General features: G+C 48.8%; 1 protein-coding gene across 4 annotated transcripts in view; it reads left to right on the top strand.

The window, feature by feature from the left end:
• Window positions 1-27,143, top strand: part of RGS12 (regulator of G protein signaling 12) — a 691,597-nt gene that overhangs the window by 36,414 nt on the left and 628,040 nt on the right. For all 4 annotated transcript variants that reach the window (XM_086964151.1, XM_086964150.1, XM_086964152.1 and 1 more), the window contains exon 2: window positions 8,348-10,303. In XM_086964151.1, coding sequence (XP_086820277.1) covers window positions 8,444-10,303 — 1,860 coding nt within the window. In that variant the 5' untranslated portion in view covers window positions 8,348-8,443. The remainder of the gene's footprint in view (window positions 1-8,347; window positions 10,304-27,143) is intronic.

Raw genomic sequence — 27,143 nt, 5'->3', positions numbered from 1 at the left:
ATGGCGCCGCATTGTGGTCTAGGCAAGCAGCCCCCAGGCCCAGAGCCAGCCATGCACCAAACCCAATCTGACCTCTGCTGTAAAAGGGTGCAGGCTGCTGTGAGTCAGAGACCCTCCCCAACCCCACCTAGTCGAATTGAGCATTCAACAGTTCCGCCACTGGCGCTAGGAAACCTGCATTGGGAAACAACGCGCTTTATAAAATAAAGTAAAAAATAAGAAAAACCTCTGTACAACGCGGGGTCTCGAACACACCGCACCCAACGTCTGCCAGAACGAGGGGTGCAGCCTCGTGGGCTCTGTACACTGCGCCTGTGCAGCGCGGTTCATTCGACAAGGCCCCTGTGCCTGTTGTGGTATTGGGCTTTCCTGCAAGAACTCAGTTTTAAGGGAACGGACTGAGCAACCCAAAGCGAGTTTCGGAGGATTTTGTAGATCTGTGCCTGGAATAAAAAGGTATAAAATCCACCCCAAATTGAAAACTGCAGCTATTTACCTTGTAAGTACTTTATTTGCTGTCTTTTACTTACTTCGGTGCGCTATATACGATTGAATAACACGTGAACTCAATTACGCGTTTTAATGGTTCAAATGAGTTATTAAATATTACATTAAAAAAAAAATTAAATGTTTAGTTTGTATTTGCTTTTGTTTTCGGGTTCTGGCTTTCCTACCATTTCCCTATTAAATACGGGTGAGATAGACAGCAGTGTGAGAACTTTTATTTATGTTTTGGTTTTTGAAACATAAATAAAATGCATTGTTATTTGCAATGTCAATAGCTCAAACTCGCGTAAATACGCGACCTATTGCATTGCAAATGCAATAGGTCTCGCATTTGCGAGAGATTAAGCTATTGGCATTGTAAATGGCAATGCCATTTATTTATCTGTTTTCAAAACCAACACATAAATAAAAAGTTTGTCATTCACAATGCCAATAGCTCAAACGTTTCCAAAGGCGAAACCGTTGCATTGTAAATGCTTGTTATTTCTCTGGGCCCTGGGTCAGCAGAGTCGGCCGGAGCAGCCGGTCTGTCTGCGCTGCTCCCTTTTGAATAACAGCTTGGTGACATCTGATTTGCATGTAGAGAGAGAGAGAGAGACAGAGTATATTTGTGTCGCATCTGTGTGTGACTGTGGCCAGCACTAGGGCCCCACCATGCGGCCCTGCTGAGTGACTTCCGCATCCTTGTAAACAAGGGCTGGGCGCAGGAAACAGGTGCTCAGATGAACACAGCAAACCTCCTGAGGTAGAAATAAGCACACCAGACAGGTCCCCCTGTTTCCTGTCTTCCAATGTGTAGAGATGATGAACAAGTATTTGCAATGCAATAAGTCTCGCATTACTAAAAGTTTGAGCTATTGGCGTTCTAATTAATGCAACGTAATTAGCTCAAACTTTAATGCGAGACCTATTGCATTCCAAATGCTTGTTTTAAATATGGGTATCACTACTGATCTACTGTGATGGAGTCAGGGTGCCCTTTTCCTTGATTGTGCATAATATTGGGCAATTTCAACTGGACCACCGTATTTGCTTTATATTCTTGCACTCTAGCCGTCAGCACAACTGCTATTTATAGATTCAACCATGCCTAGCGTTTACTGGGAGCATATTAATTGCAGAAGCTCACTGTAAATGCATTTTTGTCTTTATTATGAACTATACAGCCTTTCAACAGAGCTCTTAGTTATAAACCTGCAGCCTCTGCTAGATCGAGCATTAACTGCACTGAGGCTATGGCAGTTACAAGGAATCTAGCATTTCTGTATACCACGCTAAAGATAGTTTCCTAGATTTCCTGCTAGGATTTAAGTGATATAGATTAGTTTTTTATTTCCTTCGACTAAAAACAAAATCTGAAAGAAACACGTTAGTGTTAGATTCCTTACCTTAGAATATCCCCAGGCGTCAGTCTGGATCCGGAAACTTTTGCGTAGCAGTACCGCGGAGATCAACTTCGAAAGCAATAGACACACAGAAATCACCCCGGGAAAAGAGCATCAAACGTGGCCGACCTCCGGTAAACAAACGCGAACGCGAGCGGTTTAATCTAAGAGGCGTCCTGTGTGACAGCTATATGCTGCTAAAATGGTGATACTTTCACCCAAGCACCGACAGTAAACTAACTATTCCCATTCATTGGATATAATGCGAGCCCAGTGAAAAAGAGAGCGCCTGACACATCCTGAAAACGTTTTTCAACCCCAGATGACTTTATAACCCGATGGATTTTGAATAGCCCTAGTCCTGAAGAGGCCAGAATTGATTGGCTGAAACGCGTCGACTGTAAAGAGACAACAGATATATAGAAAACACTTTTGATTAATTGAAATAATTTGTTGAGGGACTGAAAAAATATTTGGTTTAAATAATTTCTACCTATTTGTTTTCCTCACATTAATCTGTTTGATCTCGATAGGAATGTCCGGTTTATTGTTTCATTGTGACATCCTAGTTTGGAAATGAAGGGCTTCTTTTGTATATATGGAAAAATTATTTGTATATACAAATGTGTTTGAATTGAAAAAAAGAAATAATTAAAAATCTTGCTATTTGATAAAATAAAAAATAATCTAGTAATATTCTAAGGCGTGTTTGTGGTTCACGACGAAACAGGAGATTGAAAAAAGTAAAAACAAACATAGTTTGGCCATAGTAATACAAATACTAATAAGGAATACTTTTGCTTTATTCCTTATTTTCATTGAGAATATATACCAAGAACCAAGGTACCAAGTTCATATTAATTTAGTATTCTTTACCCAGGTACCTTTTTGGTTTAATGGGTTTCCCCTGTTATTTATAGTGTAAACAAGGGCTGGGCGCAGGAAACAGGTGCTCAGATGAACACAGCAAACCTCCTGAGGTAGAAATAAGCACACCAGACAGGTCCCCCTGTTTCCTGTCTTCCAATGTGTAGAGATGATGAACAAGTATTTGCAATGCAATAAGTCTCGCATTACTAAAAGTTTGAGCTATTGGCGTTCTAATTAATGCAACGTAATTAGCTCAAACTTTAATGCGAGACCTATTGCATTCCAAATGCTTGTTTTAAATATGGGTATCACTACTGATCTACTGTGATGGAGTCAGGGTGCCCTTTTCCTTGATTGTGCATAATATTGGGCAATTTCAACTGGACCACCGTATTTGCTTTATATTCTTGCACTCTAGCCGTCAGCACAACTGCTATTTATAGATTCAACCATGCCTAGCATTTACTGGGAGCATATTAATTGCAGAAGCTCACTGTAAATGCATTTTTGTCTTTATTATGAACTATACAGCCTTTCAACAGAGCTCTTAGTTATAAACCTGCAGCCTCTGCTAGATCGAGCATTAACTGCACTGAGGCTATGGCAGTTACAAGGAATCTAGCATTTCTGTATACCACGCTAAAGATAGTTTCCTAGATTTCCTGCTAGGATTTAAGTGATATAGATTAGTTTTTTATTTCCTTCGACTAAAAACAAAATCTGAAAGAAACACGTTAGTGTTAGATTCCTTACCTTAGAATATCCCCAGGCGTCAGTCTGGATCCGGAAACTTTTGCGTAGCAGTACCCCTGCGCGTCGGTAGGCGTCGTCTGCAGGCGTCCCCTGCGGCTCCGCGTTCGTCGTCGGCGTCGTGCGCCGTGATGACGTCGCTGGAGTATATAGACGCCGCCTCCGCGCGCTGACGTCAGTTCTTCTTTTTTCCGCGCCAGTGGACGCAGATCTGAAGAGCAGTACTCCGGTCTTTGACCAAGTTTTTCGAATTCTTATTTCACTCTTGTGCCTGATAGGATGCCTGGGTTCAAGCACTGTGATGACTGTGAGCGCACGATGTCGGTCACGGACCATCACCGCCTCTGTCTCCGGTGTCTGGGCCCCGACCACGACGTGGACTCCTGCGTCGACTGCCGGGCCCTCACCAACAAGGCTAGGCGGGAGCGGTCCCGCAAGCTACTGGAGCTCCGGGTGTCGGCCCCACGTCGGGACCGGGAGCGGTCCCGGTCCGGCCGGAGGTCGAGAGAGCGCTCGAGGTAGCGGTCGCGGAGCCGCGCCGAGCGTTCCGGAAGTCGACACCACTCGTCGGGCTCATCAGGTAAGAAGCACAAGAAGTCGGGGCGTCGTCATCGTACCCCCGACTCCCCCGCGATGCGGCCGGGGGCTCGGGTGACCCCAACCCCGCGGCTCCGCGAGAGTCGCCGGCGCGGCCTGCCTCATACCCTCCGGTCCCTGGGCACGGCACGGCGCGACGCCTGAGGAGATCGAGGCGTTCCTCATGGCCATGAGGGCGCTCGGTTCTCCGACGGGGCCTACGGCGCCTTCGGGCCCAGTGCCACCGTCTGGGGGCCCTAGCGGTTCGGGTGTCCCTGCCTCGGCGCCGTCGGGTGCTCCGGCCCCGGCGCCGCCGACGGCTCCGACCCCGGCGCCGCAAGGGCCTTCGGGATCGGCGCCGGCTGGTCTTCCGGCCTCTCCGGCGCCGTTACCATCGGGGTTACCCCCGACGCCGTCCCCGCGCGGCGCCGGTTCTCCGGTGCCGGCTCCGGCCGGCAACGGGGCTCCGACGCCGGCTCCGGGCGGCGCCGTCCCCTTACCTTCCCGGACGCGGAGAGGACCCTCTGTCACGCGAGTGCCAGTATGACCCGGACTGGACAGGTGACTTGGGGGATGCCAGTGGTCTGGACGACTCTCCTAACCCTGGTTTGATCTCTCCTCCTTCCGTGGCATCGGTGGAGGGAGCTGCATATTCAGTGGTGCTGATGAGGGCTGCCAAGGCCTTACACCTTGAGCTCCCCGTCGCGGCCGTGAGGCCTAACATCCTCACTGAGGTCTTCAAACCGCAGTCATGCCCACAGGAGCCACTGCTGCCATTTAATGAAGCCTTGTCAGACGATCTGTTGGGCACGTGGTCCAGGCCCGCTTCAGGTGCGCCTGTTGATCGGAACGTGGCCAGGCGCCACCGTCCTTGTCCGGACTACCCCAAGTTCCTGTCTACCCACCCCACTCCTGAGAGTCTGGTGATCCAGGCCTCGACCTCCCAGTCCGCATTCCCGTCGGCCCCGCCCGACCGGGAATCCAAGAGGTATGACCAGTTTGGCAAGAAGGTCTTCTCGTCCATTAGTTTGGGCCTGCGGTCTTGCAACACCGCTTGCCGCTTGGGCCGCAACACCCACTCTGTGTGGGATACGGTCGCGGAACTGCTGCCAGAATGCCCCATGGAGGTGCGGGCAAAACTCGGTCAGGCTGTGGCTGAGGGCCGAGATGCAGCGAAATATTCGATACGGTGTGGTCTTGATATGACCGACTCGCTGGGCAGAGCTATGTCAACGACGGTGGCGATTCGTCGCCACGCCTGGCTGAGATCCGCCAACTTTTCGGCAGATGTCCAGAATACATTGATGGACATGCCGTTCGATGGCTGTCACCTGTTCGGTGACAAGGCGGACCACGCGCTGGAACGCTTCAAGGACTCCAGGGTCACGGCCAAGTCCTTGGGTCTCTCGACCCAGCGTCAGCAACCGGGTTCGTTTCGTCCCTTTCGTGGCCAAGGAAGGGGCGCCCCCACACGTGCTGCCAGCCACGCGCCGCAACAATCCTTTCAACGCGGTGGCGGCCGTGGAAACCGCCGTGGTGGCGGTCGGGGACAACGGCGGGGTCAGACCACACCTCCCCCCGCAGCATCTGCCTCAAAATCCTCGTAGTCCGTGCTTTCGGCCCCATGTGACGCCAGTGGGTGGCAGGGTTCGCCATCACCACGCTCACTGGCGCACGATCACTTCGGACAGGTGGGTGCTGCAAATCGTCCGGAGGGGCTACTCTCTCCCCTTCGAGACCACTCCTCCAGCCATGCCACCGCAGAACCACCGTGTGTCGGGGGACCACTTGACACTTCTGCAGGAGGAAGTTACGGCCCTCTTGGCCAAGGGGGCCATCGAGCGCGTTCCTGGGCCAGAAGTAGGGCGTGGTTGCTATTCCCACTACTTTCTGGTACCCAAGAAGGACAAGGGGGGCCTACGTCCTATCTTGGATCTAAGGAACGTCAACGGCTTCCTCCGGAAGGAGAAGTTCAAGATGTTGACGTTAGCTCAGGTCTTGGCTGCTCTAGACCCACAAGACTGGATGGTAGCGTTGGACTTGCAGGATGCCTATTTTCACATCCCCGTCCTGCCGGCCCACCGGCGTTACCTGCGGTTCACGGTAGGCCAGGAGCACTTTCAGTTTATCGTGCTTCCCTTCGGCCTTACCAGTGCCCCACGGGTGTTCACAAAGGTGATGGCGGTGGTCGCAGCCCATCTGCGCAGGTTGGGGGTTTCAGTCTTCCCCTACCTAGACGACTGGTTGTTGAAGGCGGGCTCGCCCCAGACAGTCGTCCACCACCTTCAGATGACGGCAGACCTCTTGCACGACCTGGGGTTCTCCATCAATGTGCCGAAATCACACCTGTGTCCCTCTCAAAAGCTCCTTTTCATCGGAGCGGTTCTGGACTCGGCGCAGTTTCGGGTTTATCCTCCGGAACGGCGGGTCCGGGATATACAGGCTTTGATTCCCATCTTTCAGCCGCTATCCCGGGTTTCGGTCAGGTTGACGCTGCGGCTGCTGGGACTGATGGCTTCCTGCATCCTTCTGGTGCATCACGCCCGGTGGCGGATGCGGGCTCTGCAGTGGGACCTGAAGTTTCAGTGGGCCCAGCATCAGGGCAACTTGTCCGATCATGTCTTGATCTCGGAGGGCACTGCGAGACAACTGCAGTGGTGGCTTACGGACCGCGATTGGGTCAGAGGCAGATCCCTCTCCCTTCCCCAACCGGAGCACGTTGTCGTGACGGACGCGTCCCTCCAGGGCTGGGGTGGCCACTTGGGAGAGGCAGAGATCAGAGGCATCTGGTCTCCGGCGGAGTCCCGGCTCCATATCAACCTGTTGGAGCTGCGGGCGATTCCTCTGGCACTGAAGGCATTCCTCCCCTTTGTCAACGGGAGTGTAGTGCAGGTGTTCACCGACAACACCACCGCCATGTGGTACTGCAACAAACAGGGCGGAGTGGGGTCGTGGACCCTTTGCCAGGAGGCTCTGCGCCTCTGGCAATGGCTGGAACGTCAGGGCGTGACTCTGGCGGTTCAACACCTGGCAGGTTCTCTGAACGCCAGGGCGGACGAACTCAGCCGTCAGTGCTCGATGGATCACGAATGGCGTCTGAACTCGGACGTGGCGCAAGGCATCTTTCTGCAATGGGGAGAGCCTTGGATAGATCTATTCGCCACAGAAGAGAACGCGCAATGTCATCAGTTCTGCGCGTTGGAGTTTCCAAGACGGCACTCGCACGGCGACGCCTTTCGGCGCGAGTGGAGTTGCGGTCTGTTATACGCCTTTCCGCCTATACCACTTCTGCCCAGAGTGCTGAAGAAGATCAGGCGCGACCGGGCCCCAAGTTATCCTTGTGGCTCCGGACTGGGCTCGAAGGTACTGGTATCCCGAGCTACTCAGCATGTCAGTCGGTCCCCCGATCCGCCTGCCCCTTCAGGAGGACCTTCTGTCGCAGCAGCAGGGGACGGTCCTCCACCCGAACCTGTCCAGTCTCCACCTCCATGCTTGGAGATTGAGCGGCGGCAGTTGAGGCCATTTGACTTGCCTCCTGAAGTCTGTGATGTTGTTCTGGCAGCCAGGCGTCCCTCCACTAAGTCGGTATACGCCTGTCGGTGGAACAGATTTGTGGCATGGTGCACAGCAAAGGCTGTGGATCCTCTTTCTGCCCCTCTTTCAGAGGTTCTTCTGTTACTTCTTTCTCTTGCCCAGCAGGGCTCTGCTCTGGGCACTATCAAGGGCTACCTTTCTGCCCTTTCAGCCTTTTTAAGGCTTCCTGATCAGCCTTCTTTGTTCAAATCCCCGATTGTAACTCGATTCTTGAAGGGCATCACTCACATGTTTCCACCTGTTCCGTTTGTGATGCCTCAGTGGGATTTGAACCTGGTTCTGACCTTTCTGATGTGTGCTCCCTTTGAGCCCCTTCATTCTTGCCCTCTCCGTCTCCTGACTTTAAAGACGGCTTTCCTGGTTGCCATCACCTCTGCCAGGTCTTGCTGATACCCCAAGTGCTTTCCTAATGCTGAACTATATGCATCAGATCCAAAAAGCATCCATCTACTGTTACTCTTTCACACTATCTCTCCTGTACCTGGTGCACTGGATATATGTATTTATAAACTCTTGACATTGGCTTATTAAATAAAAAGTGTTTAATCCTAGGAAACGAATAAGCATTTTTTATTTTTTCATTGCAGTTTTCTCTAATGTCTAAAAGCAGTAACTCTACTCTAATAAAGGACATACTGTAACATCTTATTTGTTTTTTTTCTTAGGTCATCTTATCCAGTGGTGACTCAATGGTATGCAAGATTTAATTGAAGTATGAAACTTATTTTATATATTTTTGTTACTCTACCTGACTAAAGAAAATGTATTGGCCAGCGGAAACGGCAAAACGTCGAGTCAGCATGCCTACTGCCCTCCGTATTCGAAGTGTCGCAGTGGCAAGAGGAAGGGCAGGATATGGATTTACCGTTTCTGGACAATCTCCTTGTGTGCTCAATTGTGTTATGAAAGGAAGCCCAGCAGACTATGTTGGGCTTAAAGCAGGGGATCAGATTGTCGCTGTGAATGAAATTAGTGTTAATAAAGCCTCTTATGAAGATGTAGTTAAACTAATAGGACAGTGCTCCGGTGTCCTTCACATGGTGATAGCTGAAGGAACTAATCACATTGATACATGCTCCAGTGATGATGAAGTTGGTTTTTATGAAGGAAAAGGCTGCTTGAAGCCAAAACTGGACTCTAAAACCTTGGGTATAAACCGTGCAGAAAGGGTTGTTGAAGAGATGCAGTCTGGTGGAATTTTCAATATGATCTTTGAAAACCCTAGCTTGACTGCTGATGTTTCAGAAACTTCTTATCCCAAACCTCGACCTTTATCGGCTCCTAACTTTGACATTAAACTAGAAGGCGCAAAGCAGAACCCAGACTTAATATCCAAAGAAGAAATATCCAGGGTTTTGAATGACAACCCTGTTTTTATCAATGGGTTAGAAAACCCAGTCGATTTTGAATTGGATGCCAGCATTCTAAATGTGGGCATGATTGTAGGGTATCTCGGTTCAATAGAACTTCCGTCCACTAGCTCTAATCTTGAATATGATAGTTTGCAAGCCATCCGTGGCTGCATGCGGCGCCTTCGAGCAGAACAGAAAATACACTCCTTGGTACTGATGAAGATTATGCTTGACTGTGTACAGCTCTGCACAGACAAAGCTGGTGTAGTGGCAGTATACCCCTCTGAAAAGCTTGCATTTAGTGCTGTATGTCCTGATGATCGAAGGTTCTTTGGACTGGTGACCATGCAAACGAGTGATGATGCATGCCTAGCACAAGAGGATGAATGTGCTTTGAGGACTTCTTGTCATGTTTTTATGGTAGACCCAGAATTATTTAATCATAAAATCCATCAAGGCATTGCCAGACGTTTTGGGTTTGAATGTACAGCGGATCCAGATACTAATGGTTGTTTAGAGTTCCCACCGTCTTCTTTGCCTGTCCTTCAGTTTATCTCTGTTTTGTATCGCGACATGGGCGAGATGATTGAAGGGATGCGAGCAAGAGCCTTTCTCGATGGCGATGCGGATGCTCAGCAGAATAACAGCACAAGTAGTAACAGTGATAGTGGAATTGGGAACTTTAACCAAGAAGAAAAAAGCAATCGAGTTCTGGTTGTTGACTTGGGAGGTAATCCAAATAAACATTCCCCCAGTGGTATGTGGGACAATGCTTTGAGAGAACAAAACTTGACTGCAATTCATTGGAATGGTTATTCTCTTGACCAAGATGATCCGTTTCCTTTAGAAGGAGTTCACTCTGATAAACCACAAAGCATAAAGAATTATTTGGGTCCTGCTGCGAGAATTGAAGTTCCATTGGTTCCAACCCGTGGGCCAGTGCCACACTCCAGAACGACAAATAATGTAACTTCAGGGCCAACCTCTAACCAGAGATGGTTACCAGTTCATGTCTTGAAGGACTGGCAGCATGGGAATATCAGCGACCAGGAATCCTATGCAGATTCCACCGATGGATGGTCAAGTGTAAACTGTGGTACTCTTCCACCTCCAATGAATAAGATTCCGGCTGATCGTTACAGAGTTGAAGGCAATTTTGGACAGCCGGCAACAGCTGCCACAAATGAAGACTGGTCAAACAAAGTGTTTGGTGTTGATAATGGCAGAGGTGCACAAAAAAACAGTATGAAGACCAAAGGAGATATAAAGGTATGAAAACAATCCTGTATGCCTTTCACCCTTCTAAAGAACTGTCAAAGTAGAAATGATGCACAATGTGGAAATGTAGTGCTACAGATCTAAACATTCAAACCTCTAATTTTAACTATCCCTTGCGAATTATGTTGTTGCTGATTTCTCTAATCACATGTCCTCTTCTAAATGTTTTTCAATTATGTTTAGTTTTTTAGAAGAAAGTATAAAATTGTTGAATGTTTCAAGTCTCATTAAAAGTTTTAGAGGTTGCAAAAAGTATATGCTGCATTGAATCCCGTAACCCACTCGTCAAAGCATTACCAATATAGGAGTAATGATTAACAACTCACCTTTGGCAATGTTTAACATTGGTCAGCCCTCCTTGCCTGCTGGTAAGCAGTAATTAGACTAGTTAGGATGATTTTGTTCGATTTCCATGTACTCCTAATCAAATGATTTGAAAAGTCGGTTTGTGTGAAAACCTAGTGAGAAGGGAGAGGAGTTCGATAACGGGTAAGTACACATGGTTAGAGTTATGGTGGGTAAAGGTAAAAAGGTTCAAGTAAGGGATATGACATGGTTAGGGGAAAGGTTGTGGTTGGTGCTAGACTTAGGGTAGGGCAAGTTAGAGGGTTAGATCGAGGGTTAAGATGAGGATTAGGGTTGACAAAACAAGCATTTCAATTAGGATTAGTGCTAAAACTACCATCATGGTGAGGGATAGGATTAAGTATGAGGTAACGATAAGGGCGAAGGAAAGTTAAACATTAAACTTCAACTTTATACTAATGACTTTCAACAAAAATGAGCTTTTTAAAACTGTTTGAACATTTACTTACTCGTTCAAACATGCTTTTCACACTTTTCCTGCAAATCATTTATATGGAATCATGTTATTGTCAGTAAGTGAATTTCTTATTTTCACCATAATAACTACTGTAAAACAGGTTATCTGAACAATGTAATGCCATTTTTTAAATATTGTTGCTTATTAGTTTGCTTCACCTAATGCTCTGGGAATACTTTTCTGGAGACGACCAGGATAGGCTCCACCCTGCCCCAACTCTCCAGGTCATTCTACCCCTTGTTACGCTGAGGCGGAGATTCTTCTCTTTCCATCTCAAAATATGGCAAGTGTTTGCTAGATGACTTATTTACTTCTGCTTCCCATTTACAAGCAAACACAAAATTCCTTTATTATCTGCTACTTATAACCAATAATAGCACAACCTATGTAAAATAAATTTCACATTCCTACAATAGCAAAGAACAGGTGTTTTTGTTCCTTCAGAAAGTGAATGACCAATAAAGATGTCTTTAAATTTTGTTTTTATCTTGACCGCATTTGTTACGTGTTCAAAGACCGGTCAAGAGCCAGCTTATGTCTTACAAATTGCTAATTACTTTATTCTGGGGATTGGTGTTTACTTTTCTTCTTTTTTTGACCACAAAGTTGGAGGATTTTGTAAAGTGAACCGCCTGACAAACGGGCTTGACACACAACATATAAATAGCCTTTAAATGAACTGCACAAATATATCAAAATATATTTCAATAGTTAGGAAAGTACTTTTTGGGTAATTCTGAAGTCAATCAATCAATCATCAATCATAACACTTCTATAGCGCACTACACACCCGGCAGGGTCTCAAGGCGCTTGGGGGGGGGGGGGGGGGGGGAGTGGGGGGCCGCTACTGCTCGAACAGCCAGGTCTTGAGTTGTCTCCTGAAGGTGAGATGGTCCTGGGTCAGCCGAAGATGGATGGGGAGGGAGTTCCATGTCTTGGCCGCCAGGTAGGAGAAGGATCTGCCACCAGCGGTGGCTCTTCGGATGCGTGGTACGGCGGCGAGGGCGGGGCTTGTCGAGCGTAGCTGGCGGGTGGGCGTGTAGAAGGTCAGGCGGTCGTTGAGGTACTTGGGGCCCAGGTCGTGCAGAGATTTGTGTGCGTGGGTGAGGAGCCTGAACGTGATTCTCTTGCTGACGGGGAGCCAGTGCAGGTCCTTCAGGTGGCTGGAGATGTGGCTGCGTCGGGGGATGTCCAGGATGAGTCGGGCGGAGGCGTTCTGGATGCGTTGGAGTCTTTTCTGTAGCTTGGCTGTGCTTCCGGCGTAGAGGGTGTTTCCGTAGTCCAGTCGGCTGGTGACGAGTGCCTGGGTGACCGTCTTCCTGGTTTCTGTCGGGATCCAAGGTAAGATTTTGCGGAGCATGCGTAGGGCGTTGACTTGTCTGGTCATCGAGAGGGAGGAGTCCAGGATGAAGCCCAGGTTGCGTGCGTGGTCTGTTGGCTTGGGAGTGGCGCCCAGGGCGGGGGGCCACCAGGAGTCGTCCCAGGCGGAGGGCGATGGTCCCAGGACGAGGACTTCCGTCTTGTCTGAGTTCAGTTTCAGGCTATTCTTCATCCACTCGGCGACGTCTTTCATCCCTTCGTGTCGGCTTGTTCTGGCGGTGGCGGGGTCTCTGGTGAGGGAGAGGATCAGTTGGGTGTCGTCGGCGTAGGAGATGATGTTGAGGTTGTGCTGGCGTGCGATGGCTGCAAGAGGTCTCATGTAGATGTTGAAGAGGGTGGGGCTGAGTGATGATCCTTGCGGAACGCCGCAGATGACTTCGGTGGCCTTAGATCAAAACGGGGGGAGGCGGACTCTCTGTATTCTTCCGGTGAGGAACGAGATGATCCACTCCAGTGCCTTCTCTTGAATACCGATGTTGCTGAGGCGTTGAACTAGGGTGCGGTGGCAGACGGTGTCGAACGCTGCAGAGAGGTCCAGGAGGATGAGGGCCGATGTTTCCCCGTTGTAGAGCAGGGTTCTGATGTCGTCGGTGGCTGCGATGAGGGCGGTCTCAGTGCTGTGGTTGGCTCGGAAGCCAGACTGTGAGGGGTCGAGGGATCCGCTCGTCTCGAGGAAGGCTGCAAACTGTCTGTTGACGGTCTTCTCGATGACTTTGGCAGGAAAAGGTAGGAGCGAGATGGGGCGGAAGTTCTTGAGGTCGGTGGGGTCAGCTGCTGGTTTCTTCAGTAGGGCGTTGAGCTCGGCATGTTTCCAGCTCTCCGGGAAGGTGGCGGTGTTGAAGGAGGTGTTGATGACGTCCCGGAGTTGGGGTGCGATGATGGAGTTGGCCTTGTTGTAGACGTGGTGGGGGCAGGGGTCGGTCGGAGATCTGGAGTGGATGGTGTTCATCGTGCGGGCTGTGTCTTCGGTGGTCACTGTGGTCCACGTGCGGAGGGTGGCGGTGGAGGGCTTTGGTTCGACGGTAGGGTGCGTTGATGGCGTGCTGAAGCTGTTGTGGATGTCGGCGATCTTGCGGTGGAAGAACGAGGCGAGAGTCGCAGAGGTCTTGTGAAGGAGTGATGTCGTTGATGCTGGTGCTGGGGTTGGAGAACTCCTTGACGATGCTGAAGAGTTCCTTGCTGTCGTGGGCGTTGTTGTCCAGTCGTTCCTTCAGTGATTTCTTCTTGGTAGTGCGGATGAACTGGTGGTGCTTGCGGGTGGCGTCTTTGAGGGCGGTCATGTTGTCTGTGGTCTGTTCGAGGAGCCAGGCTTTCTCGCGGGTGCAGCAGTTTTTCTTGGAGTCCTTGAGTTCGTCGGTGAACCAGGAGGCTTTCTTGCTTCTGGGTCTGCTGGTAGGTTTCTTTAGTGGCGCGAGGTCGTCAGCGCAGTCGGTCAGCCACTTCGTGAAGTTGCGTGTTGCTTCGGTGATGCCCGTTGTGCTGGCGGGTGGGTTCTGGCTGAGGGAGGTGGTGAGCTGCTCGGCGGTGATCTTGCTCCAGCTCCTGTGGGGAACCTGTTGTGGGTGGTGGTGGAGTGGACGCGGGTGTGGTCGGTCCAGTGGAGTGGCTGAAGGTGATGTGCTTGCTGGAGAGAAAACTGGATCAAGCGTGTGGCCGGCGTAGTGGGTGGGGGTGTTCACCAGTTGCTTGAGTCCGAGGTTTGCGAGGTTGTCCAGCAGGGCGGAGGTGTTGCGGCCCTTGTTGTTCTCCAGGTGGAAGTTGAGGTCCTCTAGGAGGATGTAGTCAGCGGAGCGGAGGGCGTGCGGGCTGATGAAGTCCGTGATGTCTTCGCAGAATTGTGTACGTGGTCCCGGGGGTCTGTAGACGAGGGTGCCTTTGAGGGTCGTCTTTGGGTCGGTGTGTATCTGGAAGTGGAGGTGCTCGGCGGCGGCGAAGGTGTCGTTCGAGTCGGTCGTGATGCGGATGGTGTTCTTGTGTACGATGGCGATGCTTCCTCCAGTCTGGTTGACGCGGTCTCTCCGGGTGATCTTGTATCCGTCTGGGATGGCGATGGCGATGGCGATGTCGGGTGCGGAGGAGGCGTACATCCAGGTTTCTGTGAGGAAGGCGACGTCTGGTGAGGTGGTGTCGAGCAGGTTCCAGAGTTCGATGGCGTGTCTGTGGATGGAGTGGGTGTTGAGCAGGATGCACTTGAGGTGGCTGTTGTTGGTGCTCGGCTTGGTGGCTGTGGTGCAGGTCCGGAGGCAGGTGAACTTGCAGGCTTGGCAGGTGAAGGGTCCTTGGGTGCGCCTCGGGGTGGCTCGGTGGCAGGCTCTTGTTCGGTCGGGTTTGAGTGCGATAAGGGTGGCGGCGTCGTAGGTCCGTCGTGTGGGCAGGCATCTGCCGGGTCCAGGGGTCCTGGCGCTGGGCGCAGTCCAGGCGCGGACGGGCGCAGACGGGCTTACTTTTGGCGCACAATCGGCGCGTCCGTGCGGTCGCCATTTATGGCTAAGTGGGAGAGAGGAGCAGCTGGGAGGCGGGAGCGGGGAGGACACGGAAAGAGGGGGCGTGGCCGCGAGAACGGCGGCGGCGGGAAGCGGACAGCAGGAACAAGTTTAAACACAAGCACAAAGCGCAGAATACAACAGTTGAACGCTAAATAAGGCTAAATAAATCTAAACAGCTGGGGGACAGAGCAGTGTGATGGACATAAATATTTTAATAGGATCAAAACAAATAGGAAACCTTGATGATGTGCAAATGATAAATATTTCCAGCAACCCGATCTCGACATATTGTTTGTACGCTATATCGTTTTATCAGTAAAACTGCATGTCATTCGGTAAGTTTGTGTCTGTCTGTGGATGGCAGTGCACAACCACATCATGCGTTAGTAATATATGTATTAAAAGAGAGTTTTTAAATGTGAACTGAGAAATATTCCTGCCCCGGCCTGATTATAATATTATTAGTGAATGAAGCGACAATTCAGGTGTCAAGTGTCCCCTATATTTGGGCTAGATTTTTATTATACATGGAACAAAAGTTCAGTTTATTAATTCAAAAAGAGTTTGCTTGTACAGTACACCTGCTGAACTCACATATTTGAAGTTGTTCTCATGTGTGATAATGAAGAAAAAGGCGACTCAGTGAAATAAAATAATTGGCTAGGATCACACAATTTGAGACAAGTTTATGGGTCAAGTAAATTGCAGTTTGGTTGAGTATATTATTCAAGTCACTAGACCTGCTGGTCTGGTAATGTTTTGCTGATTTTTCGAGGCCTGAAACTGAACTCTATAGCCATGTGGTTTCACAATTCCACAAACCTAGTGCCTACGTGGACTCTTGTTGACCAGTTGTACTCCTTGAGAATGCCCTGTGTAGAAGGAGGTTTTTTTCTAGATTAGGGCTTATTCCATTGAGGGTCATCTAGTTCTCTCTCTTTCTCTATGCAGTCTCCCGACAAGCACATACTTGCTCAAAATCTTACTAACATGTAGAATGGAAATCGTCTAAAGCAGATTTCTGCAGCTGTTGTCGGAGTGTGCAGGACCAGTTCACACTGGGATTTGGATCACTTGGTTTTCAGATCTTTTAGATTAAAGACTGAGGATGTCTCTACTTCTAAGATATTTCATGTCTCCAGATATTTTTATGCCAGATCGTAGGTAGTTTGGAAAAGAGTGATTTTTTTTTTTAACACACTTTATTGTTGACTGCAATTTGGCATGGTAAAACACAGGGTAATGAAAACATTAAACAGTCATTTTCATTTTTCCCCCAGTCTCTGGTCTATCGGGTACATAAAATCATATCATTGTTGCATGTACAATTCAGTATGCCCCTTATCAATATAATCTGTATATCGTAGACATACCCCAGCTGAGCAATTAAGGAGCATTCTCAGTACAATCCAACTATCGGAATAATAACGTGCATTAGTTTTCAATAAACTGAACTACTATAAACCTAACCCACCCCAACCTATTCAAACCCACCCCCCACTTATTCCTGGTCAGCCCATTCCCGGCCTTACACTGCCCGTGGGTAACTCGGGCTTCACATAAACTATAGGGTACATAGGACTGAAATCATCAGTATCAGCATAAAGGGTCGTAAACTTCAAGGTGTCTGGGGGCGAATGTACCTTACTGGGACCTAGCCGTTCGTGTTGGACTGAGGTCGATTGCCTTGAGTGCAATCAATATAGTTTCCCACTCTAGTGCTATAGGGTGTTTACTCCGGAGGGCGGCCCCTTCCACCGGACCCCACTGCATCAAATCCGCCTGCCACAGAGACACTGTGGGGGGGTCTAGGAGACTTCCATTTCATCGTTATGGCCCTAATGGCCAAAACGAGTGCCAGGTCTATGAATTTTAACTTGACTTTTTGCTTTCCGGATCGGTGCCGTAGTCCCATTAGACAGGATAATGCCTCGGTAGGGATCGGCAATTGTGTCCGAGCGTTGAGGTTCGGCAGACCTCTCTCCAGTATCCAGGTAATCGTGGGCAGAACCATATCATATGGATAAAGTCTGCTTCGTTCCCCCCCCGCAGCTAGGGCAGCAGTGGGAGGAGTCCGGGAACATAAGATGTATTCTCTTGGGGGTGACATATGCTCTATGGAGTACCATTGTTTGAATACATTTAAATCTGACATTGCGTGATACCCTTTTGGAGTGTTCCAACATGGTCTGCCACGCTCTATCTGTAATTTCTGTGTTTGTGTCTTCAGCCCAGCGTGTTCTAAGGGTCATAAGCGGGAGCGCTGCATGTGTCCTTATCCCTGTATATAACCAACGGACCAGATGATCTCCCGGTCCCATGTAATATAACTGGTGTACTAGTTCATCTTGTGTGGGTTTGGTTCGTTGTGGCGCTCAGGTGGTCCTAATATAGTGTGCCACCGTGGCGTGTAGCAGGTATAGTCGTGGTGGAGCCCCGGTGATCTGCAAAAGTGTCATGGTCCAGTAGGACGTCATCTCCAAAAAAGGAAACCACATCTTCCACCCCACTGTCTGTCCATTCTTGGAGTCTGTTTCGTGTGAGTCTGCCCTGCGGTGTGGGGATGCCCAGTAAGGGGATGTTTGCCGCATAGGGCGGGACCACTGACCTGTATGAAAGGGCTTTCCTCCAACAGGTTAAAGCATTTTTTAGCAGGGGAGGGCAATCTGGGGGAATCCTGCCCCTAGACAACAAAAAGGAATGGAGTTCTCCACGACCAAGTCTTTCGACGTGAAGCCGATCTCGTGCAGATTCCTACCCGCAGTCCAATAGGATAGCCATTGGAGCTGGGTAGCATAGTAATATCCCCGAAAATCAGGGGCCCCCAGTCCGCCTGCCTTCGTTCCCAGTTGGAGTTTCCGAAGGCTGATCCGTCTCCGGCCCGTCCCCCAAATAAGATTGATCAAAATGGTGTTCAGTGTATCAAAAATAGACTGAGGGAGATTCACTGGTAAATTCACGAAGTAATATAGGAGGCGAGGGAGCATAACCTGGAAAAGAGTGAATTGATTTAAAAGTAATGCAGACTAAATTGGATTTTGTTTGTGCATCAGTCGTGATCCAGTGTAGGCGTTTTAGTAATAGTATGATGTGGTCGAATTTGTTGGCTGGAGAATTTCTATTTCTGAAGATTAAACGTTCAGCAGACTGGAAGACTCCCTTAAAGGGTGCGAGACAGTATTTATGAACTCTGATGGAAGTGAGTCAGAGAGAGGAAATGGTTGAGTTTTTTTTTTTTTAAGGGAGAGTAGAGTTAATATGGCAGATTTGTCTGAGGTTGATGTGGAACACCATAGAAAGAGTGTTCAGTCCACTTCTCTCATCTGAAGTAAAATCATTTGGGGTTTAGACTGAAGCCAGAGGATTCAAGTTTCTTGAGTGCTTTGAAGTTGAGGTGAACTCTGTTCTCGACCCGTCCCAATCCGGATTCCGAAGCAACCACAGCACAGAGACTGCCCTACTCGCCGCCAAAGACGACATCCGCACCCTCCTGTACCAAGGCCACTCCGCAGCTCTCATCCTACTTGAACTAACAGCAGTCTTCGACACCGTCTCCCACCGCACACTGGTCGCCAGACTACATGACGCAGGCATACAAGGAACAGCCCTAGACTGGATCCGATCATTCCTCACCGGAAGAAGCCAAAGGATCAGACTCCCATCCTTCCTCTCCGACCCCACGAAAATCACCTGCGGAGTCCCACAGGGTTCATCCCTGAGCCCCACCCTATTCAACATCTACATGGCCCCCTTGCGGCCATCTTCTGACAACACGGCCTCAACATCGTATCCTACGCGGATAACACCCAGCTCATCCTCTCCCTCACCAAAGACCCCACCACTGCCAAACTCAACTTCAAGAAAGGAATGCAAGACGTCGCAGTCTGGATGACCAACAGCTGCCTGAAGCCCAATGCTGAGAAGACTGAAGTCCTCGTCCCCGGTACCACCCCTTCTGCATGGGACCTGGTGGCCGACCGCCCTCGGAAGCCCACCTTCCCATTCAGATCACGCCAAGCACCTCTGCACCGTACTCATCACTCACCATGAACCGACAGGTCAACGCCGTCACCTCCAGCTGCTTCAACACCCACCGCTAGACCTTCAAGTGGGTCCCCCCTGAGTCAAGGAAGACAGTCACCCACACTCTCATCAACAGCAGACTGGAGTATGGAAACGCACTCTACGCCGGCATCAACAAGTCCCTACTCCGCAAACTCCAGGCAATACAGAACACCTCCGCCAGACTTGTCCTCTGAATCCCCCGGCAGGAACACATCAGCCAACGCCTATCAAGGCTCCACTGGCTCCCCGTGGAGAAAAGAGTCACTTTCAAAATCCTCACCCAGACCTACAAATGTCTACACAACGGACCCAAATACCTCAACAACAGAATCAACTTCCACGTACCCAAAAGAAACCTCCGATATGCCAACCTCACACTGGCCGAAACCCGCTCATCCATAGAGCCTGAGCAGGTGTAAGATCCTTCTCTCACATTGCAGTCAAGACCCGGAACGAGCTACCGGCAGACATCAGATGCGCCCCTCCCTGAACACATTTCGGAAGACCGTCAAGACCTGGCTCTTTTGCTAAACAGATCTGCGGGCCCACCCCACAGCGCCTTGAGACCCTCATGGGTGAGTAGCGTGCTTACAATTCCCTGATTGTTTGATTGATTGAGGTGGTGGTGGTTGTGTGCAAGGATGAATTCACTTTAGTCTGGATTATGTTAGTGGAAGTAGGTGGCCATCCAGTCTTGCAGCTTTTCTAAACAGCATTTAAGAGTGCAGACATCACAAAGGGACTTAGTTTTTATGTGACTCTGGGTGTTGTCAGCTAATTGGTGACTCTTGACACCTGTTTCCTCTATTATGTCTCTCCTCGGGTCTAGGTACAGGTTTAAAAAGTATGGGAGAGAGGCTGGAACACTGGGGAACACCATAGGTGATGTAAAATATGTTGGATGAGACAGCACCAAGTCTCACTATCTGGTTGTGATTGGTGAGCTAGGAACTGAACACTTTTAGGACGTTTTTTGGAAGCATCTTGATAACCTTTTGGTCTTCAGTAGTGTCAAAGGCTGTGGGAAAGTTTGAGGAGGATAAGCAGCAGAGATGTAATTCCCTTGTCTGGTATTATGTAGATGTTGTCAAGTATTTTTAAGACTGCAGTTTCAATCTGTAATCTTTGCGGAATTCAAATTTTTAGAGGGCAAAGAGATCGCTTTTGGTGATCTGAGAAGATAATTGTCTCAACGCATTTTTCAATGGCTTTTTCTAGGTAAGATGGTTCTATAGGTAGATAGTGAGTCTAGTTGAGTTCTTCAAAATATCAGGCATTCATGGAGGATGCCTTCATTCAAGGATATGCTATTTAGATGTCTTCAAGTGTTACTGAAGAATTGGAGGTTCTTTTTTTGTGATTTGTGTTTTGAAGGAAGTCAACATGGTAGCATGACTGTTTTTAGGTTTCTGGCAATCTTGGCAAGTAGATCATGTTTGGAGATTGGGACTCATTCAGACCAACCGATTGAATTTGAGGAGGGAGTAATGGTGAGATGCTTTTAGTTTGGAGATGCTATTACTAAGATGATTTTGTTCATGAAGAGTTCTTCACGTTTGACATTGGTTTGGTTAAGGTACGGATATGATTGATGTTTTGTATTTAGCATGACAACATGTAAAAGGTCTCGAGGTTTGTTTAGAGAGATGGGTGTTTTTCGTGTAAGAAAATAGCTTTGATGGTGAGGATATTGGTTTTGTATTTTTCTCTGGCAGCCTTTAAGGTGAAAGAATGAGAAGTTGTATCTCTTCTCCACTTGCTTTTCTGTTTTTGAAGTTCCTATCGTCTCTGAAAGTAGCCTTCTAGGAACCAAGGGTTGCCTGGGATATCGTGAGTATTTTTTTAAATTAGAGCTACACAATGTTATTGATTAGCAGAAGTGAGGTTTTCGTCTTAATTCTTGAACTCCTGATTAGTGTGGTGCCAGAAAGGGAGGATTTTTGTAACACTGATTGTGGCATGAGCAAGGACCTCTTCGTTGATATATGTGAAAGAACGTTTGTGTTTTTGTAGCTTTTGATCAGGGTCGATTTGCATGCTCTGGTAATACTTATGTATAGAGGGAGGATGGAGACATTGTGACTACTCAACATCTGTTTGTTGAATCAGATTTTGGAAACCTTTCAGTGAAAGCTAGGTCAAGAATTTTGTGCGGATGCTCATTGAGGCATTTCATGTAAAGTGAGTTTCTGCCTCTTGCAGTGTCAAGGTATGGTGTGGCGTAGCTGTTGGAACAGATAGAAAATACATTGTGCACTAGGGAGAGATTTCATCCTATGGGTAAACGGAGTATGGTTCACATGAAGTAAGAAGGATAGAAAAACATAGAGGGGGTAAAATGAGAGGTGAGGTAGGGACAGTGTGGAAAGATAGAAGGGGAAGCGTTTGGGGAATAAACTGCCAACCCTTTAAACAGTACAGACCGCATATGAAATGTTACATTGTGTTCATGTGTGGCCATTACTTTGAGGTCTCTAAACTTGGTTGTGTGTCTGTGGAAATGATGTGCCAGAAGTTATCTTTTCACCCTTAAAGTCCTATTGTTATGTACCTTTATACTTTAAATTGGGGACCCTGCTTTGTCCTCAGTATGTCTCTTTAAGACTGGATCTTATATATGGTCTGGTAGAATAATCTAGTGATGGGTGTCCAGTGGGTAGGACAATAGTCATGTTAGTCTTGGTGTGTTATGTCTTTTGACACATGTAGAGTTCAGGGAGTCCTGTTCTTTGATATCTTTAATATTCTTCCTCTATTGCTCGATAGAGAAGGTTTTTATGGACAGCCCTTTTACAGTTATCCATTTCAAAGCTACAGCCATCAATATGCAGATTAGGTATTTTCATTTTGTTGTTATGGTCTGCTGTTGATTGGGATCCACTTAGGAAGATAGAAAGTTCGTTCTGAAGGGGCCGTAAAGAATCCTGCTCCTGTGTTCTATTGGAATTCTCTCTATGATAGTAAACTTGAAGTTTCACAGATGGAGAGAATGTGTGAGATGATCCCATTCCTTCTTAGGAGGGCCGCTTTGCTCATTTGTTTTTCCACCTCATTAGTGTAATGTTCTTTAAGACATTGGCTTGCACTGTCACTACATAGTAGTGACATTGTAGCTACATCCTATCAGGGAGAGGATGTAGCCTTACGGCTAGAGCAGTCGACCTCGAAGCTGGGGAACTGGGTTCGAGCCTCGTCAATGACGCTCAACATCCTGTGATTCTGGGCAAATCACTTAATCTCCCCATGCCTTACAAAAATGAACGTGTCCTCATGTAACAAAACTGGTGCTCATGTAAAGCGCTCTGATACAAGATGTCTCTGGTCTAGTTCACGCTATATAAAACTGTTTTTTTTTTAACTACCTGGATACCAGATGTTTCCCAAAGTGCTCTCTTAGCATTTGATCTTTTAGTATTGAAACTGAGCTCCTTGTAAGCTCACGTTTATTTCATTTTAGAAGCAGTCTTTGCAAGTAGTCCTTATGGGGTATGCCACATTTCTTGTTCAAATCCTCTAACCATAGTACTGCCCTGCTGTTAACTGGTAGATATATCTCAAGTTCTGCTATTCGTCTGCAGCTTTGGCTTATTTATCAATTCGTAGTACAAAGTCCATAGGGACAAATTGGATGGAGGGGAAAGAGTGTCTGTTATGCTAAGCTCCTTTTTAAAAGCTAGTCTGGTGACTATTATGTAGTGATTCCCTATGCGTCTGTCATTAGGGGGCACAAGGTTTGCGGTTCAGACATTCTTTGTTCTGTCTGTGTGTCTTGCTGAGAATGGCAGATTTTAACAATTGTTTTAGTACATCCTGATTCAGTCTTGTATGGCATCACCCTGTAGCCACTTTCATGTGAAGCAGAATTGCACTGCCTCCTAGGTTCTGTGGAGGTGGTGTGATGTCATACCCTCAAGTATTTTGTAGTATGCTCTTGATATCATATTAAACTCCTTCTTCTGAAGAAGAGAATTCATTGGTGTGTTTATAGTTCACCTTACACAAGATACAGATATTTTATCTTCACTTCGTATGGTATGTAAAGGTTAGCAATTTCCCCACCCTCTCACCCACTTCGTATTCCTTTCCCTTGGCCCACCCGTGTACCCAGGCCATAAGCTGCCCCACCCTCAGCAACTTTGTTTCTCCAGTATTAAAATTGTATTCTAATATATCTACAAAGTCATTTAACATGTCATGACTTCCTGGAAAGAATTTACCAAATCAGTTATTTGCAGAAGGCGAGGTCTTGGGGGTGGAGTTCGTCATTCATACATTCATATCCCTTAATAAAGTGTGAACCACGCACAGTTTAGTGGACTGCCTCGTAGATGGGTAGGAAACCAATCTAGAACCACATTTCGTTCTATGTGAAAGGTTACCCCTTCCGGGGTGAAGACTCACCTGTTATGTCCAGGGACGTCAAATGCTTTTATATAGCGCACTTATCACCAAAAGAGGTCTCAAGGCGCTTTGCAGAAGAAAGGCATCGACCTACCAGAGCGGAGACACATCGCAGGGGAGTCTTTATTTGGGAAAAAGCCACGTCTTCATCTGACATCCGAAACACGTTGACAAGATAACAAACCGAGCAACATGTCCAATTTCTCTGACAACTGTTTCCTGGAAAGATACTAACTAGAGGGCCAAGATTGCAACAGGAGAAGAACCTTGTTAACGTCCTTAAGAGACGTGTATCTGGGCTCAGGGGAAACTCTGAGCCTGATACCTGCATCAGTTTCCTGACTAACGGGTGTTCCCCCACTTGGTTTCTATCCACCGGGAGATGACCCGCCGAGATTGCTGATCTGTAGGTGTTAATAGACTGATACGCGAAACCCTGGGATGCCAGGTCCGCCAGAAAATTCACCACCTGGAAAACGTCAGCCAAGACCCCCCCCCCTCCTCCAAGGGATCAATCTGGAGTTGGAGACACCAAGAGCCATATCGCTTATCTGTATTGTCTGCCCAGGCCTTCGCGAGTAAGGAGGAAGCCTCTGCAATCCTGGAGGAAGGCATCCATGGCTGTCGCATGAGGATCCGGCCTCCAACTGCAATACCTGTTGAGTTGGTAATCCAGCCGGGATGCAAAGAGGCCTATGGAGAAAAAGCTCCACCTGTCCTGGATCAGCTGGAAGATTTGAGGGTCCAGTTTACAAAGACTGGATTCTCTCCAGTGGCGCGGGTGCCAATCCGCCACCTGGTTGGAGCTCCCTGGAAGGTGCTCCGCTGACAAGGATATCTGGTTGGCTAAACCGTATCCCCACAGTGTCTTAGCTAGATCCGACAATTTTCTTTGACCGTGTCCCTCTGAGATGATTGACTTAGCGGACTGCAGCCACGTTGTCCATCTTGAGGAGGACCTAGCATTTCACCTTCTCCTTGGTCCAGCAACAGATAGCGAACGACCCTGCCATCAACTCCAGACAATTTAAGTGCAGAGATCATTTGATGGAGGACCATTTTCCGCCGGTGGAGAACTCTCCACATCGCACGCCCCATCTGGAGCTGCTGGCGTCTGACTCTATCACCAAGTTGGGTTTAGAGCCGAAAATTGTCTGGTTGTTCCATGCTTCCATGTGGGCAAGCCACCAGTTCATTTCCTTGATCACTTTGGGAGACAAATGAACTATTTGTGAATAATAGAGTCCCTTCTTGAGATGTTAGATCTTCAAACGCTGGAGTCCCTGTAATGAATGGGTCCGGGAAAGATCACCTGTATGGAAGACGAAAGAAGATCCACTATCGGTGCCAGGTGACGGAGCGATACATGTGATTTGGAGATGGTTCTCCGTAACTCGTGGCGTATCTTTGCCAATTTGTGCGGGGGTGGGCTGAAGGACGCCTCGACTGACGTTACCAAGAAACCCAGGAATTTGATTGTCTGTGATGGGGTGAGAACTGATTTCTCTTCATTTACTACGAACCCCAAAGACTCCAAAAGGTCTATTGTCGTTTACAAGTGCGAAACCAGTTGAACCAGGCATTGATGAATGAGCAGTATATCGTCAAGGTAAAGGATGAGACGTATACTTCGAGGCCGCAAATGTTCTACCACTGGCCGTATCAGCTTGGTGAAGCACCAGGGGGCTGACGAAAGACCGAATAGGAGGGTGGAAAACTCAAAAATCTGAGACTCCCAAACGAACTGAAGGAACCGCCTGTGCCCTTGGGTTGGATACTTGGTCTCATCGCCCCTTTCCTCAAAAGGCTGTCCACCTCCTGACTCACCAAAACCTTTTGTTCGGGGGGGGTGAGGGGGGGAGAAATAAGGGAGCAGGAGGGTGGGTCTGAGACAGAGAGCTGTAGAATTCGATATGGAACCCCCCCCCCCCCCCCACCGCCTCGATCACCCGTGCGTCTGAAGATAGCTTTACCCAATTCGCCTGAAAACTGGCCAAACACCCCCAAAACAAAAATCCCATTCGATTCCTGAACTCTTACCTCATCCTCGGACTCCCCCGCCACAGCAACATCACCACCCACCTACAAGACCTGTATTGGCTCCCGGTCAACTAAAGGATCACTTTCAAACTGCTAACCCACGCTCACAAAGCACTCCACAACGCCGGACCAGCATATCTCAACGAACGACTGTCCTTCTACACCCTCAACCGCCATCTGCGCTCCTCCGACCTCGCCCTCGCTACCGTCCCACGCATCCGTCGAATGACCACCTGCAGCAGATCCTTCTCCCACCTCGCCGCAAAGACCTCCCCGCTCATCTGCGGAGGTCCCAGGACCTGCTGACCTTCAGGAGACACCTCAAGACATGGCTGTTCGACAGTAGCTGCCTAACCCCACCCGTAGCGCCTTGAGACCCTCCCGGGAATGTAGCGCGCTCTACAAATGTTTGATTGATCACCTTGGGAATTTGTTAAAGTTGCCTCTGTGGCCGCCTCCACCTCAGCGAAGACTAGGGTAAGATTTGGTCTAGTAGAAGTTCCAAACTTCCCGGGGTCCTGCCACTGACCACGTCTGGAGTCACCACCTTTGGAGGCTGTTTGGAATGGACGGCCAGACGAGCGCCCCCTACCTCGACCGGCTGTGGCAAAAACACAGAGGGTAAAGATCCGCTTAATAGAGGACTGCGCTTTGTCTAGGGAGTTGAACGTATTGACGAACTTCCCAAGCTCCTTTATAAAAGGATCCCCAAAGAGGTTTCCCTATGCAATCGTTCCCCCCCCCTCCGTAGTGGACAGCTCCCCCAACTTCAGATCAAGCTTAAGGAGTACCAATCTGCGCCTCTCAGTAGAGATCGCGTAGTTGGCGATCCCCAGGAAGATGATGGCTTTTTGGGCCCAAGTAGACAAAACTTAAGGGGGAAATCAGGGAACCTGAGGCCTTTGCGTCTTCCGCTATGTCCATGATCTTGGCCAGAGACCTAGCGACATCCAGGACTTTATCCTGACATGAACGCTAGGTTCGGTCAATACCCTTTCTGTGGTCGTGGACAAAGTTGGCTGGGAAAGTCGCCATCTTGGGGTCAATCTCCGGAGTGATGGACACTTTACCCTCCAAAGAAGGCCTGGGGCATTTGGCCTTTAGACCACCTTTAACCTCCTTGTCTAGGGTCTTTCTGAGACCGCTGGCCATTTAGGCTGCGACCTTGGGCGCAGGGCACCAGTCCGTGGATCTGGAATGCAGAAGGTCATCTGGATCTAACAAATCCCCTTGCACGTTAGGTCCGAGCCTGCGGAAGGATTTGACCCCCACCCGAGGTGCGGTTGCCGAGTGCCCCAGTCTAGAACCATCCCCATACCCATCCCCGTCAGAATTTATTGGGAGACTAATCCCCCACCCCAAGGACCAACTGCGGTAGAGACAGAGACACTGACTCTGAAGGGCCCGGTGTCTGGGGGTTCAGGATGGGTTGGGCATCCAAGAAAGCCTTTTTGCTAAGCACAAAAACGCCAAGATCGACCCTGGGTCGTCCGCACATTTGCGCTTGTCCATGCTCTAGGGTGGGATAGCCTGCGGAGCTAATACCTTCCCGGGGGCCCATTAACATCTTCCCTCAGTTTGAGGGGTTGGTGGCACTTGGTGGTTGGGTTTGTGGGTCAGCAAGTACTGGAACCTC

This window comes from Lissotriton vulgaris, chromosome 3_2 (genome assembly GCF_964263255.1).
Source record: "Lissotriton vulgaris chromosome 3_2, aLisVul1.2, whole genome shotgun sequence".
Classification (NCBI taxonomy): Eukaryota; Metazoa; Chordata; class Amphibia; order Caudata; family Salamandridae; genus Lissotriton; species Lissotriton vulgaris.
The sequence above is the reverse complement of the archived record's forward strand: the minus strand, read 5'-3'. Positions and strand labels throughout refer to the sequence as shown.